Source organism: Pan paniscus, chromosome 10 (assembly GCF_029289425.2).
Source record: "Pan paniscus chromosome 10, NHGRI_mPanPan1-v2.0_pri, whole genome shotgun sequence".
Classification (NCBI taxonomy): domain Eukaryota; kingdom Metazoa; phylum Chordata; class Mammalia; order Primates; family Hominidae; genus Pan; species Pan paniscus.
Genome location: NC_073259.2, coordinates 48,804,669 through 48,823,339, shown reverse-complemented (window position 1 = coordinate 48,823,339; position 18,671 = coordinate 48,804,669). Strand labels below are relative to the sequence as shown.

At 39.2% G+C, this 18,671-nt stretch overlaps 1 protein-coding gene across 4 annotated transcripts in view; it reads left to right on the top strand.

Annotated features, from left to right (window-relative positions):
- The window catches only part of ANO6 (anoctamin 6), a 216,179-nt gene that overhangs the window by 126,792 nt on the left and 70,716 nt on the right, over positions 1–18,671 (top strand). For all 4 annotated transcript variants that reach the window (XM_003825754.6, XM_014347200.6, XM_008951088.6 and 1 more), the window contains 5 exons: positions 4,151–4,216; positions 5,151–5,438; positions 5,641–5,754; positions 7,757–7,872; positions 14,391–14,525. In XM_003825754.6, coding sequence (XP_003825802.1) covers positions 4,151–4,216; positions 5,151–5,438; positions 5,641–5,754; positions 7,757–7,872; positions 14,391–14,525 — 719 coding nt within the window. The remainder of the gene's footprint in view (positions 1–4,150; positions 4,217–5,150; positions 5,439–5,640; positions 5,755–7,756; positions 7,873–14,390; positions 14,526–18,671) is intronic.

Genomic DNA, 18,671 nt, shown 5'->3' with positions numbered 1-18,671 from the left:
ATGGGAGGTATTGCCAAAGTAAGCTCAAGAAGAGAGATGAAAGCATAGACTTCTGACACCAAGAAGAGAGGTGGTGCCCAACTATTGATAGGTAGAAAGAGACTGGCAGGAATTTCCAGTGAGTGGCTGCCCTTTTCTCTGTAAGGAAGGAGGTGAGGTCACTTGCGAGCATGCTGGGCTGGAAGTTAGGTAATGAGCGTAAGGAGCACCTTAAAAGTTTGGAACAGCTCCCTAGTGGATAGCTAGGGGCCAGGAAGGAGACAGCCCAACTGTGATGGGAACCATGAATTTGTAATAAGGCCATTGAACAGAGTTACATGATTTTTTTTTCCCCTACCAGCACTTATTGTTAAAACACCCATCAAGCCACTGGAGAAGACCCTCTTCTGACTGATTCTCCTACTCTTCTAATGAAGACATTTGTCTCCAAGAGCTAAAATTCTTGGGCCTGAGCTTTCACATGCTAACTGAAATTCATGACTGAATTTTAGAGGATACCAAAGACACAGGCATGGATCCTGCTATGACCTGCTAGTGAGACCATCTGGGTTGCCCTTTGTACAGCCTCAGGGTGAGTCATCTCCCCTGAAGGAAAGAATGTCACAGTGTCTGGTCCTTTCAGAATACTCCCTCCCTCTACTGTACCATGTTTTAGGTTTTGGGCTAACACGTTTTCCCTAGTTTGCAACCACTCTGTTCGTCAGGATTCTTACTTACCAGTATCAGAAATGAACTGTAATTTAAGCAGATCAGGAGTTTATCAGAAAAATGTTAGAGAACTCACAAATTCTCCTGATGGGTTAGATAAATAAGTTTAGAGACAGGCAGCCAGAAGCAGTACCTTTAATCCTGCCACAGGAGAAAAAGCACAGTTGCTGTCCTGAGCACAGGGCTGCTGCCAGCACCGCTGGCACCACTGACTAGCAGTAGCTATGGACAGCTCCTGCCGTAACCTCTACCATCTCTGGAACTGGCATTTGCTCTCTCAGCCACCCCAGAATGTATTCTGCTTGGCCTGGCTTCTTTGCATCACTAGCATTCAATTTGGAGCCTGGAGCCAGGTAGTCTGGTTGGCAGGGCCTAGCTCGAGTGCCAGTAGCTGAATTTCATGGGAGACCATGAAAAGGAGTGTCTGTGTTTTTATCTGCTATAATGGATGTGGGCTCTGGTAGGAGTTTAAAATGGATGTCCATAAAGAATGACAGATGTCCATTACAGTGCCAGAAAGCACATGAATAAACGTTTCAGTCATTCTGTATCAGGAGAAAGTCTTAGGTCACTGGACGCTAAGTTTCTCTATATTTCCTCTGTAGCAGACTATTTTAAATTCTTTCAGTCTCCGGTACTTTGCAGGATGCCTGCAAAATAAAAGGCACTCAAGAAATGTTTGTAAATGAACTAATGCTTGTTGAGTATATTCTTTCAACAAATATGTGTTAGGCATTGTATTAGTTCTCACATTGCTATAAAGAACTACCCGAGACTGGGTAATTTATAAAGACGAGGTTTAACTGGCTCACAGTTCTGCAGGCTGTACAGGAGGCCTCAGGAAACTTCCAATCATGGCAGAGGAAGAAGGCACATCTTACATGTCTGGAGCGGGAGGACAAGAGCAAAGGGGAGATGCTACAAACTTTTAAACAACCAGATCTCGTGAGAACTCACTATCATGAGAACAGCAAGGGGGGAAATCCGCCCCCATGATTAAATCACCCCCCATCAGGCCCCTCCCCTAACATTGGAGATTACAGTTCGACATGACATTTGGGCAAAGACACAAATCGAAACCATGTCGGGCATATACTGGTGAATGCTGTCTGTGGGATCAAAATGCTTTACCCAATAATAAAGAGGTAATCAATCAGAAATAAGGACTGGGCTCCTATGTAAGAATCAAAATGTGAGGATTAGGATTTAGAGGGAAGGAGTACTGCTTAGATAAGAAGTAGAATGAATCTGAGTCAACTTTCAAGTTCAAGTTGGGAATATGGTGGGTCAGGGGTGGAAAGTGCTGAAGAACTTCTCAGGATGAATTGCGGAGCTGGTGGGGAAGGGGACACCCAGAGGGAACAGTCACTTTTGGGGAGCGGAGTAGGAAAGCTATACCTCAAACTCTCCTTACCCCTATCTGAGTGGGGCATTTCTAGGCCATTTGCTTGTGTTTAGGGAAGTTATACCACTTGCTGGTTTCCTCTGCTACTCTATTGTATGTTCAAATTGCAGCCAATAGTTAAATGTACTATATCTGTACAGCTCTTAGAACAGTGTCTGGCATGTTTTAAGTACTGTACAACCATTTATTAAAGATATAAAAACAAAGCAATATCCTTTTTCTGATACTTCAACACAATACATCAGGGATTCCACTTGGACTCAAATTTAGCCAAATACCAGGTATATTCTTTTACTTTTTGACCTTTGGTCTTTTTCCTGCAGCTTCACCTACTTCTAGTTTATGGGATTTTTTTTATGTTCTAGGCCCTGTGCATAGCACAGCAGCTCATCCCCACTCTGTGCCTTTAGAGTGGGCAGATCATGAGTATTGTTCCCTGGGTAAAGTGTCTGACTGCCAGACCCACTAGATGATCTCGACCTGGACCTAGCAGTTCCTCTCTGTCTTGTTAACTGCTGTGCTAAATATTCCACCCAGCTTTTTCAGCTGTCTTCAGTGTAAGGCTTGCTCCAAGTTACCTTTTGTCACTATTGGAAATGAAAATTCTACTTCATGTGCTTTATGTAGTTTAAATCATATCTTCACAAGACCCTAAAAAGGAAACAACTGGGTTTTCTTAGTTCTACAGATGAAGAAAAATGAGGCATGGAGAGTTTAATTTTCTTGTCATGGGTCATAGAGTTGATGAATAATAAATTCAGATTTTGAACCCAGGAAGTGTGGTTACAGAGCTCATTTTAGTCCATTTTGTGCTGCTGTAACAGAATTCCACAGACTAATTTATAAAGAACAGAAATTGATTGGCTCACAGTTCTGTAGGCTGGGAAGTCTGAGATCAAGGGGGCTGGCATCTGGTGAGGACTTTGTTGCAGTGTCACCCCCACGGTGGTGGGGGAGAGAGAGGTGGTAGGGAGAAACAAAAATGGGGCGGGGGGGGTTAGAAACAAAAGGGGGCCAAACTTTTATAAGGAGCTCATTCCATGCTAATAAACTCCCTCCTGTGATAATGTCATTAATTTGTTAAGTCTGCCCTTGTGGCCTGATCACCCTTCAGTAGGCCCCACCTCTCAACACTGTTGCATTGGGGATTAAGTTTCTAACATGATTTTTGGGGGACATATTTAAACCATAGCAGAGCTTGTGTTCTTAACCTCTGTGTCTACTCATTTTCTTCATTTCACAAAGCAGTATAAACTGTTTTGTCATGAAAAGCATTCTTTTTAAAAGGTCAAACAAGTCTCCATCTTTGCATGCTTCCCTTACAACTTTGGGCACAGCTTGGCAAAAGCCTAGGCATCTAGAATTTAATATCCATAAGTGTAGTATATTCTGTATCTTTTGAAATGGCCATGTAATATAGATATCAATTTAGTTCACTATTTTTATGGATTTAGACATTTATAGCTTCACAAACATCTCAGTCTTGCAGAGAGAAAAAAATTCTCTGAATTTTGCCAAAATTGCCTGTGTTGTTTTATTGAATTTGGTCAAGATATGCAGGGATGACACATACACATCCAGTAATTGAACCATTTGAATGTCTGGTATGGAAACCAAATTTTTAAAATCTGGAATCTTCAACTCTGAAAACTCGTATCAGTGAATAGGACTCAGAAAGCTCAATTTGTATGCTTTTATGAGCCAAAAAGTACGTGGGATTGTGTCAAAGCAGGATACTGTTATTTACCTGGTGAGGTTTCAGATGACTGAAACCACACCAGGACAGCCAAGGGCCTTCCAGGGTGCCAGGGCATCGAAGTACCCTCCACGACATTCTCTTGGGGATCCAACACTTACATGTCACTAGCAGCAAGAGCTGCTTCATTTCTTCTATTCCATTTGCTTGACCAAATGCTGATGCATTTCTTTTTCAGGTCCACGCTAGTTTGATTTTGTTATTAATATTGTTTTAAAAAATGCCTTTTTCTGCCTTTGGTAAACTAAAGGTCTAACATATATTCCAACTTCTTTTGACAGAGGAAAAGACAAGCATATGAATCTAACCTTATCTGTCATGGCCTGCAGTTAGAAGCAACAAGATCAGTAAGTACTGGTCCCTTTTCAGCCCTCGGCTGACCACTGTTGTCGGGCAGCTTCGTGCCACTTGGAATACTTGGGTGACACTGGAAACATGCAGCCCTGGCCACATCTTAGTCATAGACTGGGAGAGGAGTCAATCAAAATCTGCATTGTGTAGGATATATTCTTTTTCTCTGATCAAAACTAGCAGATCTTTTTTAATAGCCAACGAATTTTACAATGAATGCATGTATGAATGATTATTTTCTTTCTTTAAGAAACTTCTAAAAGCTTTTTTGTTATACAAAAAATAGTTTATGGTAAAAAATTAGAAAACATAAGAATAAGGAAAATAATCTGTATCTTAATTATCCATAAATAATTTTGCAGTCCTTCTGAGCTGTTTTACTCAAAAATATATATGTACACATTTTTTATCTTTCAAAAAGGAGAAAATTACCACTTCACAGTTTTATAATTTGCTTTTTCCCTTTAATATATAGCAAATGGATTTATGTCAATAAATATAATTCTTTGACATTTTTAACAGCCACATAATATTGAACAGATAGACAATAAGTTCATTCGAGGTTTAGAAAATTAAAAATTTTTCATTATGCTAGCACTACAATGAATATTCTAGTGTTTTTACTTTAAGTCAATAATTAGGGTAGAGTGATAGACAAATAAGTTTGGTTTTCTTCATTTTATAAATTATTTTCATAGTTTTATGAACTATGATGATTTGAATTACTTCCTTAATGATTCAAACCAAGAAATCGTCTTTAAGACAAAAATTTATGATGGTTTGCAAATCTGTTTTTATTGTTATCTTCACTTTTAGTGGTGGTCTCTGTATTTTTTTTTAAAGCTACCAACAACATAAGAAAAATCTATGTGTTTTAAAATTGTGAAAAGAGTTGGTTTCTTGTTCTGCGTTTTTATTTTTCCAATATAGGTATTGGATGACAAGCTTGTATTTGTAAAAGTACACGCACCATGGGAGGTGTTATGTACGTATGCTGAGATAATGCACATCAAATTGCCTCTGAAACCCAATGATCTGAAAAACCGGTCCTCAGCCTTTGGTACACTCAACTGGTTTACCAAAGTCCTCAGTGTAGATGAAAGCATCATCAAGCCAGAGCAAGAGTTTTTCACTGCCCCATTTGAGAAGAACCGGATGAATGATTTTTACATAGTTGATAGAGATGCTTTCTTCAATCCAGCCACCAGAAGCCGCATTGTAAGTCTAAACCAAATTTAGTTGCTGTCTTGGGGTAATTTGGAACCTGCTGTTTTGTGGTTTGGTTGGTTTGGTTTTATTTTTAAAAACTGCACAAAAAGAAAAGAAATATGCCAGCAGATTCGTGTTACAGTAGTAAACAATGATTGGATTGGTTAGTTACACTATATAAACCGCATACTCTATTTTGGAATCTTTTTAGGTTTACTTCATCCTCTCTCGGGTCAAGTATCAAGTGATAAACAATGTTAGCAAGTTTGGGATCAACAGACTTGTAAACTCTGGGATCTACAAGGCAGCTTTCCCACTCCATGATGTAAGTTAAAAGGCAAAAATGAACTAAAAGGCCTTCTGTATACTCTGGTGTTGACAATAGCAAAGGGCTAACTTTCCTGACTGTAAGTTTCTTCCTCAGTAAAATGAAGGGAACATACTGCAAGATTACAAGCTCATTTAGGGTAAGAACTAGGTCTTTTGTTCACAGATGGATCCCAGTTATAAAGATACTCCGTTTTAAAGGAGCGAATGAATGAATGGACAGGACCTCTCTCACAGTCAATGTGTAAAGCAGTATAGATTAGCAGTTAATCTGTGTTAGCATTTCTGAGACCAAAATGCCTGCCCTGCCACTTTCTAGCTGGATGACCTTGTGAAAGTCATTTAGCCTTTCTTCCTCCATTTCCTCATCAATAAGCTGGGGATAAATTATTACGTACCTCCTAGAGTTGTTAAGAGGATTAAATTAATCCAAATGTTAGTCCCTAGCATATAATAAGTGTTAGCTATTTTCATAATTACTAACAGATGTTATTATCAACCAGAAAAGATTAGTTCTTTGTCAGCAAAATACATGTTAGACCTTCTCATTTATCATTTTCTGTAACATAGACTTTTCTTCCTCATTTGGAATACGATTTTCAAACTGTCCCCTGGAATATCCCTGGGCTTTTAAAAAGGCATCTGTCAGGGTTGTTGTGACAATGGCAGTACCCCAGATGGTTGACATTTTTTTAAGGACTACATTCTGAGACCACAGCAACCCCTCAAATTCAAGAGTACTTCTCTAGCCGAGACCATCTCTCGTGAAATGAAATTTTTAAAATGTGACCACTGTAAATGCAGGGACATTATAACTAAAGCTGTTTAAACTCTGTCATTGAAATAAATTAAATATTATATTATATTGCATTATTACTTTGTTATATTCACTATCAATTTATCTGACTGTGTAAGACCAAAGAAAGCAAAGACTGAGATTGGTAATTGCTACTGTGTAGTACATGTATTTGTGGATAGAGACGATATTGAAATGTACTGAATAACATAATAAAACTAGGACACTAAACAGCAGCTTGATACACATGGAAAAATAGAGAACAGGGAGCTGGGTGAGGTAAATACTGATCCTAAGAGACCCAATGTAGCCATCCAGCCTGAGAGTCCATGTGTTTTACTTTTGTGCCCCACTGAATTTAGCTAATTGCGAATAACAGGACATGAATTTTGAGGCCACTTGCAAATAGCTGTCACGAATATTAATTTGGGATGCCAAGGTTCTCTAACAGTTGACATTTGCTTTTGGCCAGGTCTTTTCCACTAAAGCCTCTTCTAATTGCAGTGGTCCTGTATTCAGGCTAACAAATGGTCCCATGTGGTATTTGAGAGGGAGGTGTGTGAAGGTCAGGGCCTGTGCCCTGATTTGGCTGGGTGGTAATCTGGTTCTAGTGCCAGAAGAAGAAAAATGAGTCAGAAAAAAAGGCAACTGGATTTAAGCAGGAAGTTTTGTTTCTTGAATAAGCTAAGTGTGTAACATGATACCCAGCTTTATTGTTTGTTTTCTGTATGTTATCACAGAATAACTGCTGAACTGGGGGCAAAGAAGCCTAGGTTTTAGAATTGACCCTGCTGCTAACCAGCCAAGGCCCTGGTTTCCCCATTGTCCAAGGAGAGGGGTGGGTTATCACGTGTTCCTCTGGTGTGGTGATTTGGGCACTTGGGTGGCCCAATTTTTCATTGTGTAGGACTGCCCCACTTAAAGCATTTTAAGCATCTCTGGGGCCCTCACAGAGTCCCTGCAGTTCTCCTCAGGATTGTAACACCCAATCGTTCATCCCTGCCCACATTCTTAAATGACCCCCAAGGAGGGTAGTACCATGCCTGGTTAAGAATCACTAAAAATTAGATGGTATTTCCACCCCTTCCAGAAGGTGAGGACCCCTTGTTCACAATTGACTATCAAGTATTTGTATCACATTTAAGAAGCAGATTTGTGAAAACACGATGATTATGGTGCTTACATGTTCCCTTCTGCGTCACAGTGCAAATTCCGCCGTCAGTCAGAGGATCCCAGCTGCCCTAATGAACGGTACCTTCTGTACAGAGAATGGGCTCATCCTCGAAGCATATACAAAAAGCAGCCCTTGGATCTTATCAGGTGAGGGGTTGTAGGGAGTACTCCAGGGGGAGGCACTCAGGGTGTTACCCCCACAGCATCTGAATGTGACAGTACTCATCAAGACTCTTGCCAGTGAAGGGAGCTGACCCAGAGTGCTGAGCTTCGCTGGCCAGGGTTTTTATTGAGGCTTAATTATGTGGGCATGATTAATTGAATCATTACCCATCTCCAGTATCATCCTCCCCCTGGAAGATGGCCAGTAATATGTGGCTCAAAGCTCCAGTTCTCCAATCACATGGTTGATCTTCCGGCATGGCCAGCCTCCACCCTGAGTCATCTCATTAGCACAAACTCTCTAGAGGCCCACCATGAGCCACTTCACTGGCATAAACTATCAGGCATAGTCCTAGGGTCCCACTGTGAATAAAAAGGCACTCCTATCTCTCAGGAAGTTCCAAGGGTTTAGAGGTTACCCGCCGCCCAGGAACTGGGATGCAGACCCACCAAATTCCATATTGCACAGAAGTAAATGTTAGATGTAGTTTCTATTGTATGGTAAGACATATACATTTTCACTCTTTTCTTGTGTCTGCCTCTAGGTTCTATTTCGTTGTATCTCACAAGATACAATGACTAGCTCGAGAGTTTTTCTTCCCAAGGTACCCTGTTGGTTTTCCTCCAGAAGCTTACGTTGTTTGGGCAGGGCTGAAGATTCTGGCTTGTGGGAGATAGACCAAGAACACCCAAACAAGCCAATAAAACATGAAAATAAATAAACAGAATTTCTAATGGAAGTGAAGAAAATAACAGAGCAATAGGATGGGAGGGCAGAGTGGGAAGTGAGTTGAGGGAGTTATCTTTGAGGAGGTGACTTTTAAGCTGAGACCGGATAGTGAAGAGGAGCCAGTGCTTTGAGGACTTGGCAGAAGTCCTTCTAGGAATAGGGGCAGCTTGTACAGTGGCCCTGAGATGCACACACATTTGGCAAGTTTGAGGAAACATCAGAGACCAGTGCTAGTGAGAAACAGAGTAAGACATGAAGTTAGAGGGGTGGCAGGAGCGCCGAAAAGAGTTTAGACTTTAATTGCAGTGAGAAGCAGTTGTAATATTTTAAATGTTTAAGTCATTGTATCCTATTCACATTTTGCAAAGATAATGTGGAGAATGGATTATAAGGGGTACAGGGAGCAGGGAGACCACTAGGTAGGAGGCTGTTTGAGCCAGGCAGAAGACTGTGGGAGCAGATTTGGGATGTGTTTGGGGAGTCGGGTCGACAGGACTTGTTTATGGATTGGATGTGGAGAGTGAAGAGGAGAGGAGAGTTAACTTCATGTCTGCCTGGAGCCACGTACCTGTTTTTTTATGGTGTCTCAACACCCCATGCACTTGCCACCTACTTGAGAAAACTACTAGACCTTAAAAGTGAGAGTTTTAAACCAATGAATGTTTGTTTTGTTTTACATTTACCGTGGGAAATTTTAAATATATACAGAAATAGAGTATCATAGCAAGCCTGCATTCATCTGTCACCCAGCTCCAAAAATTATAAACTCATAGCTAATCTTGTTTCACTTTTACTCCCACTTCTTTCCCTCCCCACTCCACTGGATCATTTTGAAGCAAATTCCAAATGTCACGTCATTTCATTAGCTTCTATTTCTAAATAAGGTGTCTCTTAAACATAACCAGAATACCCCCTTTTGAAAAGGAAGGCTGGGTGAGGTGACTCATTCCTCTAATCCCAGCACTTTAGGAAGCCAAGGCAGGATGATCGCTTGAGGCCAGGAGTTCGAGGCCAGACTGAGCAGCATAGTGAGATCCAGTCTTAAAAAAAAAAAAAAAAAAAAAAAGCCAGGCACGATGGCTCTCACACCTGTAGTCCCAGCTACTCAGGAGACTGAGAAGGGAGAATTGCTCGAGTCCAGGAGTTTGAGGCTGCAGTGAGCTATGATTGTGCCACTGCACTCTAGGGCAACAGAGTAAGACCCTAAGACCCTGTCTCCAAAAAAAAAAAAAAATTATTTAATATCATCAGATAATCAGGATTCAGATTTCCCTTATTGTCCCCCAAAACACTTAATGGTTTTTTAGTTCAAAGCAGGATCCAAACATGGTCAAGAGGTTGCAGTTAATACAATCTCTCAAATTTCTTCTGGTCTCAGTTTCACTGTTTATTTCTTGTTTTCCTTGCTCTTATTGAAAGAATGCCTTTCATTCCCTATTTTGCTGATTTCATTCTCTCCTGTGGTGTTGTTGAACATGTTCCTCTGTATTTGCTATAACTAAGTAATTTGTGTAGTTGCATTAGCTAAGTAATTGGATCCTCATCTAGAAGCTTAATCTGATTGAGGTTAGATTTTATACAAGAATACGTGATATGTGGAGTTGAGTACTTATATCAGAAGGTATATAATGTTCAGTTGTCTCTTTGTTATGATAGCAGCTATCAACGATCATTACTTAGATTCATTATTTCATAAGAGATTTCATTATTTTATATGGTCATACTCGGATTCCCTTGTCATTCATTTTTATCACCGAGATTACAGTCATGAAGAGGCACTTTCATTAACTCTGTTTACCCTGTAAAATAAGATTTTAAAAGATATTTGTACATATGTAAATATTTGAGGTTGACATTCATGTGAAGTTTCCATTTTATTAATTTCCTTTTATGTCAAACCAATAGCATCTGATAACAGAGTGACGGGTTCTTAATCATTTTTTATGTGCTCTTTTATTTTTTTTGCTTTAGTAAAGAAAATTTCCCAACTATTTTAAATATATTTTGCTAGAGGAAATGCATTTACTATCCCTGTCCCTGGTCCACATGTTCTTTCCCTTCATTGCTTCCCACTAGTAACCCCTTGAGCATTCAGGCTATTAAACCTCATCTGTGGTTCCCAGGGATTACTGAAGGGAAAATGGGCTCTTTCCATTTTGTTCCCAAAAAGCAAACCAAACTGGAAACAGCAACCTAGGGGAACCAGACTTTGCACAAGTAAAAAAGAAAAGTTTCCCTCCAAAGTCCCGTTTTTACCCCCAGAGTAATAAAAGAAAATAAGGTATTCACAAGACAAGGGCAGGGTCCTATAAAAAAGGATTGTTGTGAGAATAAAATCTAGCTCTTGGAAACTGAAAATGTGATTAGACAGAAAAACACCAATAGAACGCATTAGAAAAATGAAGTTGAAGAAATTATGCAGAGCATAAAGCAAAACTTATAAAGGGATAGAAAAGGGGGAAAAGATAAAAAATTACATCAGTCCAGGCGGTACAATGTATAAATAATAGGAGTGTGAGAAACCAGGGGAGAAAAAATGTAGGGAAGAAATCTGAGAAGTACTTCCAGAGAAGTATCTGAAGAACTGAACATCATGAGTCTCTAGGTGGAAAGAGCCTGCTGAGTACCCAGCCTAGAGGATGAAAATAGAGCCACTGAGTCACTCCAAGACGACAGCTCAGAACGCTGGGGACAAAGCGAAGATCCTGCTATCCTTTGGAAAGCAAAATGAAAAGAAAATCATACAAAGGATCAAGACTCAATAGCATTGTGCTTCTCAATGACACTACACACTGAAAGACAGCAGTAACTTCACATGTCTAAGGAAAGTTTGACCATATATATATAACTCTATGTATGCTCAAACTGTTAAGTATGAGGAATTTTCACAGTTTAGATGTGCAAGGTAATGGAGGAGGTGCTCCACCAAGAAGGAAGACCTAAGAGTTAGTAAACAGGAAATGCAGGAAATGCCAGCACAAGAGAGAGGGACAGAGAGATCCCAGGTGACACAGTTCTGTGATGGGGCTTGGAGAGTCACCAGTCAAGGTTGGAGGAGGTCTGAGGGCATTTATTCAAGGAGTTGAAACTGACAGACAATCTCATGTGTTTGAGCCTACTGAGAAAGTTACACATTAGGGGAGAGTCTGGGGTTGAATTGCTGATAAGTACACAGAAAACTAAGCAATGAACCATCAAGACAATTATTAACTCTAGGGAGAACAAGATATTGAGCAGGGAGGAAAAAGTAATTATAGCAGTGACTTGATTCAGCTGTGAATAGTGTTTATAGAATCATAATAATGTAAAGCAAGAATATTAATCTAACCAAAAACTATAATGTAACTATGTCAGGATGGCAGGAATAGAGATGTGGATGTTTAGATGAGGCAAGGGGTTGAAAGAGAGCTTAATCCACATCTTCCAGAATAGAAAGTCAATAGGTGATGCATAAAACTGAAAAATCAATAAACAGCACTTCTCGCATGTTATTTAGAGATAGGGAAGTAAATATTCTAAGCATCAACTATAAAAGTTTAAAGTGACTGCTTCTGGGCAGCAGGAAATGGGGGAGGGGGTAGGGGACTGCTCCTTTTTATAACCAGCCTTCTAGAGCTATTAGACTAATGACTGTATACTTGTAACTTTGATTTAAAAAATCAAAGCTGAATTTTGTTAAATTGATTTTAAGAGTTGGGAGGTGTTTGGCAGAGAGGGACAATGATCAGAAAATATTGCATTTGAAGGAATCCTCATTATTTCCAGCTTTTCAGCAAGAACTAAGAGACAGATTTCCTTTTGAGATTTGAAAAATCTTTCTGGCCTTGCCTACAATGTAACAGGGATGCCTTAGAAAGTATTGAACTCCTTGTCACAGTAAATAACCAAGCAGAGACTGCCTGACCAGCTCTTTAAATACAGCAGGATTTTTTTTATTATTGGGAGCTTGGACCAGGCAACTTCTAAGATTCTTTCCAATTTAAATATGGCGTTTCCAGGATGGATGGCTGATGAAAACTTATTACAGAAAGCATAACCAAAAAGAGGCCAAGGCGTCTCAAACCCATGGCCAGACTTCTCTCCCGGGCTGTATCCTGAACCTGCCATTTGCCTGCCTTCCATGAGCCAGAGAGCAAAGCTCCGGTCACGTGAAAATCAGCCCACTTTGTTCCTCCCATCTCCCGATTCCACCCTCAGGTCTGTCTCAGCTCTTCCTTTTTCCCTGTGGATGTGAACTACACCCAGGCCTGTGACCCATGGAACTGGTCTCAGACCTTCCCTGTGAGTGCTTGTCCAGCCCAGGGATGTTCCTGTCTGAAGTCTCCCAGGACTCCAGGTTTTGCTCAGAGCTAAGTCCCCACGAGGCTAAGACCAAGGAGTTCAGCCCAGCTCCATATTGAGCCTGAAGTCTCACGTAGGCCTCAGAGTTAAGTAAATCTCCTTGTTGTACAGATCAAGATGAAGGCATAAATGAGTCATTCTTTGGGAATATCAGCAACAGCAGCAGTCACCTGAACCATCTCTTCATTCCTAAACTCTCTTTCTGCCTAACTGTACTTGACCTTCCTTTCAGGAACAATTTTGGCACTGCTTCTTGGTCAGCCTGCCCTCTTTAATCTTGCCTACGTGGCCTCTTCAGTTTTACCCCAGAGTATACCATTAACCAGTTTTTAAAACTTAGGAAAAAATAGAAGAGCTAGCTATAAGGAATACAGGGTGATGGATTCCTCAATCATATGCATCCTTCCCTCTTTCATTCTCACATGAGTTTTGCAAAAATTTTGGTCAGAGAGACATTCCACTACAAATTAGTGGGTTTTTTTCTTATTATTACAGTTGCCCCTTGAACAACACAGGGGTAGGGCAGTGACACCCGCACACACATACAGTCGAAAACCTGCATATATATTTTGACTCCCTTTAAACTTTTAATGGTCTGCTCTTGACTGGAAGTCTTACCAATAACATGAACAATCAATTAACACATATTTTGAATGTTATATGTATTATATACTATATTCTTACAATAAAGTTAAGCTAGAGAAAAGAATGTTATTAAGAAATCATAAGGAAGTATATTTACCATTCACCAAATGGAAATGGATCATCATAAAGGTCTTCATCCTTGTCTTCACATTGAGTAGGCTGAGGAGGAGGAAAAAGAGTAGGGTTATTCTTGCTGTCTCAGGGGTGATGGGGGAAAGAGGTGGAGGAAGTGGAAGGGGAGGCAGGAGAGGCAGGCACACTAGGTTTATCTTTTATTGAAAAAAAATCCACATTTAAGTGGATCCGTACAGTTCAAACCTGTGTTGTTTAAGGCTCAACTGTATTTGTGACTTACGTTACATTTTCTCCAAGGAACTTCCCTAGTTAAGTAAAAGCAAATAACTGAGCAGATTGTTCATGTTCATTTGTCTCATGTATATAAAGAACAGTCTTTTGGAGAATGTGTAAAATAGTGCTGGTCTTTACGAAGAATGATAGTAATACTCTGTATTTATTCCATAATCAGCATTTTTCTCTCCCTTGCTGTGTTTTAATGTACTTTCACCAGGCAAACCAGCAATAGTGATCAGTTCTTCTATAATGTGTAATATACTTTTTGTTTCATCGTAGAATTCAGGGTCTGCTGTGAAAATGAATGTTTTAAGGGTGAATTGAGTTAAATTTAAGCTTAAAGCCTCTCCTTTACTTAAAATCAGAAATTAATATTAGGATGAAGCTACGGAGTAATTATTTGCATCTTCTAAAAATAATTTCTGTCTTTCTTCAGGAAATACTATGGAGAGAAGATTGGAATCTACTTTGCTTGGCTGGGCTATTACACTCAGATGCTTCTCCTGGCCGCAGTTGTAGGAGTGGCTTGCTTTCTCTATGGATATCTTAATCAAGATAACTGTACATGGAGGTAACCTCTGTTTATTCCTTGTTGCCATGCTGAAAAGTTTATTAGACATAAAATTATTTTCATGGTCTTAAACTGTTTTGGTAAGACAAGACTGACTGCAGAACATTCATTGCTTGGGATGATATATCCCTTTTGTTCTGAGCATAATAACTGAGTGAAATGGAAAAATTTTTTTCTTAGATAATCCAACCCAGTGTCTGACATGAATATTACCCCTAGGAAACACTCCAATATTTTAAGACAATATTTTGTTTGAAAAAGAAAGGAGGACTGGAGGCGGGAGGATTGCCCTTGAACTTTTGGCCCCTAGAGGAATGTACACTCAGCCCTGCAGATGTGAGCCAAAAGCAGCTCTGATTTCTTCAGGGTTCCACTGGGAAAATTAGTGAGGGGTTTTGTTTTTTGTTTTACTTTTAGAAATGATTTCTTACTACTAAAAAGTGCTTGTTTAAAAACTCAATAGTTGTTTTGGTTTTTACATTAAAAAATAGTTCATACAATGTTTAAAAAAAATGTAGTGAAAAATTAGTTTGTACTGAGGTTGAAATTCAAACACCAGCTGCACTGTCTAAAGGGACATATGTGGGTGCCAGAGCACTCTAAATTTCACCATCACTATTCTGAATGGTATTATTAGACCTCTGCTTTTGGTGGTCTCAACTTCCAGCAGGGATGCAGCACGGAACCAGGATTTTCTCTTGATATCTGGCTGCTATCCAGGTGTGCCAGCCAGATCAAAATTTCTGGGCACCAGCAATGAGCTGATAACCAAATTTTTCAAGCCTGAAGCATGTCAGCCTGCTCCTGAGGTAGGTTGCTTACATGGCAGCCCTGATGGATAGACATAATTACCCTTCGATTTAACAGAGGATTCTGAGCATGTTGTACCCATTATGGCTTCTTAGCTTGAAAGCTGCAGATGGCTTTTGAAGTACTCTTCCCTCCTCACTGAAAAAGAGTTTTGGGCCAAAGGCTGAATGTTGTTACCTTTTCTCTAAATTTGTCTTCAGCTTCTCTGTTGGTTTGTACATTGTTCTAGTTTAAAAAAAAAAAAAAATCAAAAATACATTTCAAAGTGCAGAAGTTGCATTTTTATAAGGTCCTCATGGGTTGTTCTTGTTATAACTTATTTTACAAAATTACCATGATAGTTACACCACATATTTCCTAGCATTTCACACAGATTAATTTGCAGAAAATAGAGGGAAGTTCTTGGGGATATACTGCCTGTGCTCAAAACTATTTGGCTTTAATTATTTAATTATGAGATATCTTTAAAATATCTAAATTATAAATATTTTCAGTTACTTTTATAGTTTCTATCAAATACCTGTTTAAAGCTTATGTCCCTCCTTTTTTTTTTTTTGATGGTGGGGGGCAGTCTTGCTGTGTCGCCCAGGCTGGCGTGCAGTGGCACCATCTCAGTTCACTGCAACTTCTGCTTCCCAGGTCCAAGCGAGTCTCCTGCCTCCTGAGTAGCTGGGATTACAGGCTGCGCCACCACACCCGGCTAATTTTTGTATTTTTAGTAGAGATGGGGTTTCACCATGTTGGCCAGGCTGGTCTCGAACTCCTGACCTCAGGTGATCCGCCCGCCTCGGCCTCCCAAAGTGCTGGGATTACAGGCGTGAGCCACTGTGCCCGGCCCTTATGCCCCCTTTTAGAAATAACAGTTATATAGAGACATTATTTATATACCATAAAATGACCTTTTTTAAAGTGCACAATTTAGGTGTACCCCTTTCCCTTAGCCCCTGGCAACCACTAATCTATTTGCTTTCTGTTTCTAGGGATTTACCTATTCTGGACATTTCATAAAAGTATTTAAATATTTTAAATGTTTTCTATTCTTGTGAATCTACTCAGTGTGTAATAAAATTGAAAATATTAAAAATGTGTAAACAATTCAGGTGTTTTAAGTGCATTCACCAAGTTGTGATCACCACCATCTAATTCTAGAACATTTTTATTGCCCTCAAAAGAAACCAGTGCCCATTAGCACTCACTCCCTAATCCCTCTTTCCCTTGGCCCCTGGCAACCAACAGTCTACTTCCTGTTTCTATGGATTTGCCTGTTCTGGACATTTCATAAAAGTGGAACTATACATTATAAAGCCTTTTGTGACTGTCTTCTTTCATTTCACCTACTGTTTTCAAGGTTCATCCATGTTGTAGCATGTATCAGTACTTCAGTCATTTTTGTGGCCAAATAATACTCCATTATGTGTGTATAAACCGCATTGTTTATTCATTAATTGATGGACATTTGGGTTGTTTCTACTCTTTGGTTATTATGAATAATTCTGCTATGAACATTCATGGACAAGTTTTTGTGCGGACACATGGTTTCACATCTCTTGAGAATATAACAAAGAATGGAATTGTTGGGATATACAGTAGCTGTAGGTTTAACATTTTGAGGAACTGCCATAGTATTTTCCAAAGTGACTGCATATTCCACCTGCAATGTATGAGGACAATAATATCTTCACATCCTCATCAGCACTTAAAAAAAAATTGCCATTCTAGTTGGTATGAAGTGGTATGTCATTGCAGTTTTGACTTTGTTTTCTCTAATGTCTACTGATGGTGAGCATCTTCTCATGTGTTTGTCATTTGTATAGCTTCTTTGGAGAAAAATTTGTTCAAATCCTTTGCCTATTTTAGTTGTGTTGTCTTTTTATTGTTGAGTTGTAAGCATTTTTTATATATTTGGGATAGAAGTCTCTTATTGGATATTGTCTTAGTCTGTTTGTGCTGCTATAACACAGTACCACAGACCAGGTAATTTGTAAAGAATAGAAATCTACTTTTCATAGTTATAGAGGCTGGAAATTCCAAGATCAAGTTGCCGACATTTGGTGTCTGGTGAGGGCTGCATCCTCTGAAGGAGAGGAGTGCTGCGTCTTCACATAGCAGAAGGCATAAGGGCAAGTGGGGAGAACTCCCCTCATCAACTCCTTTTATAAGGGCACCTAATCCCATTCATGAAGGATGAGCCCTCATGGCCTAATCACTTGTTAAAGTCTCCACCTCTTAATATTACCACACTGGCAATACCTAAATTGGAAGAGACACATTCAAACCATAGCAGATACATTGAAAATATTTTCTCCCATTCTGTGGATTGTGTTTTCACTTTCCTAATAGCATCCTTTGAAACAAAATTATTTTTAATTTTGATGATCTCCAGTTTACCTTTTATTCTGTTATTTGTGCTTTTGGTGTCATGTCTTAGAAACCATTCGTAATCCAAAGTCATAAAGTTTTTTTTAACATTTATCTTCTAAGAGTTTTATGGATGTAGGTTTATGATTTCTTTTGAGTTAATTTTTGTAAATGGTATGAGATAGGGTCCTGCTTTATCATTTTCCATGTGTATATCCGGGTATACCAGCACCGTTTTTGAAAAGACTGTTCTCTGTTTAATTATCTTGGCACCCTTGTTGAAAAGCAGTTGGCCAAAAATTTAAGAGTTTGTTTATAGACTCAGTTGTTTTCCATTGATCTACATGTCTGCATTTTATGCAAGTACCACACTTTATTTATCACTGTAACTTTGTAAACTTCAAATTTTCGTTTTTCTTTTTCAAGATTGTTTTGGCTGTTCTGGGTCTTTTGCATTTCCATATGAATTTTAGGATCAGCTTATCCATTTCTAGGATTTTGATAAGAATAATGTTGATTCCATAGGTCAGTTTGGAGAGTATTGCCATCTTAACAATATTAAGTCTTTTAATCCCTGAACACAGGATGTCTTTTCATTTATTTAGGTCTTTCATTTCTATCAACAATATTTTATAGTTTCAGTGTATAAGTCTCATACTTGTTTTTTCTCTTAAATTTATTCTAAGTACATTGTTCTTTTGATGCTATTATAAATTGTTTCGTTAATTTAACTTTTGGATTACCTATTGTAGTGTATAGAAATGTAATTGCTTTTTTGTATATTGATTTTTGTGTGTGTGCTGCAACCTTGCTAAACTGGCTTATTTGCTCTAATAGTATTTTGGGTGGATTCCTTAGGATTTTTATATACGATGTCATGCTGTCTGTGAACAGAAGTAGTTTTACTTCTTCCTTTCCAATTTGGAGGACTTTATTTTTTCTTACCTAGTTGTCCTGACTAGAACCTCCAATATAATG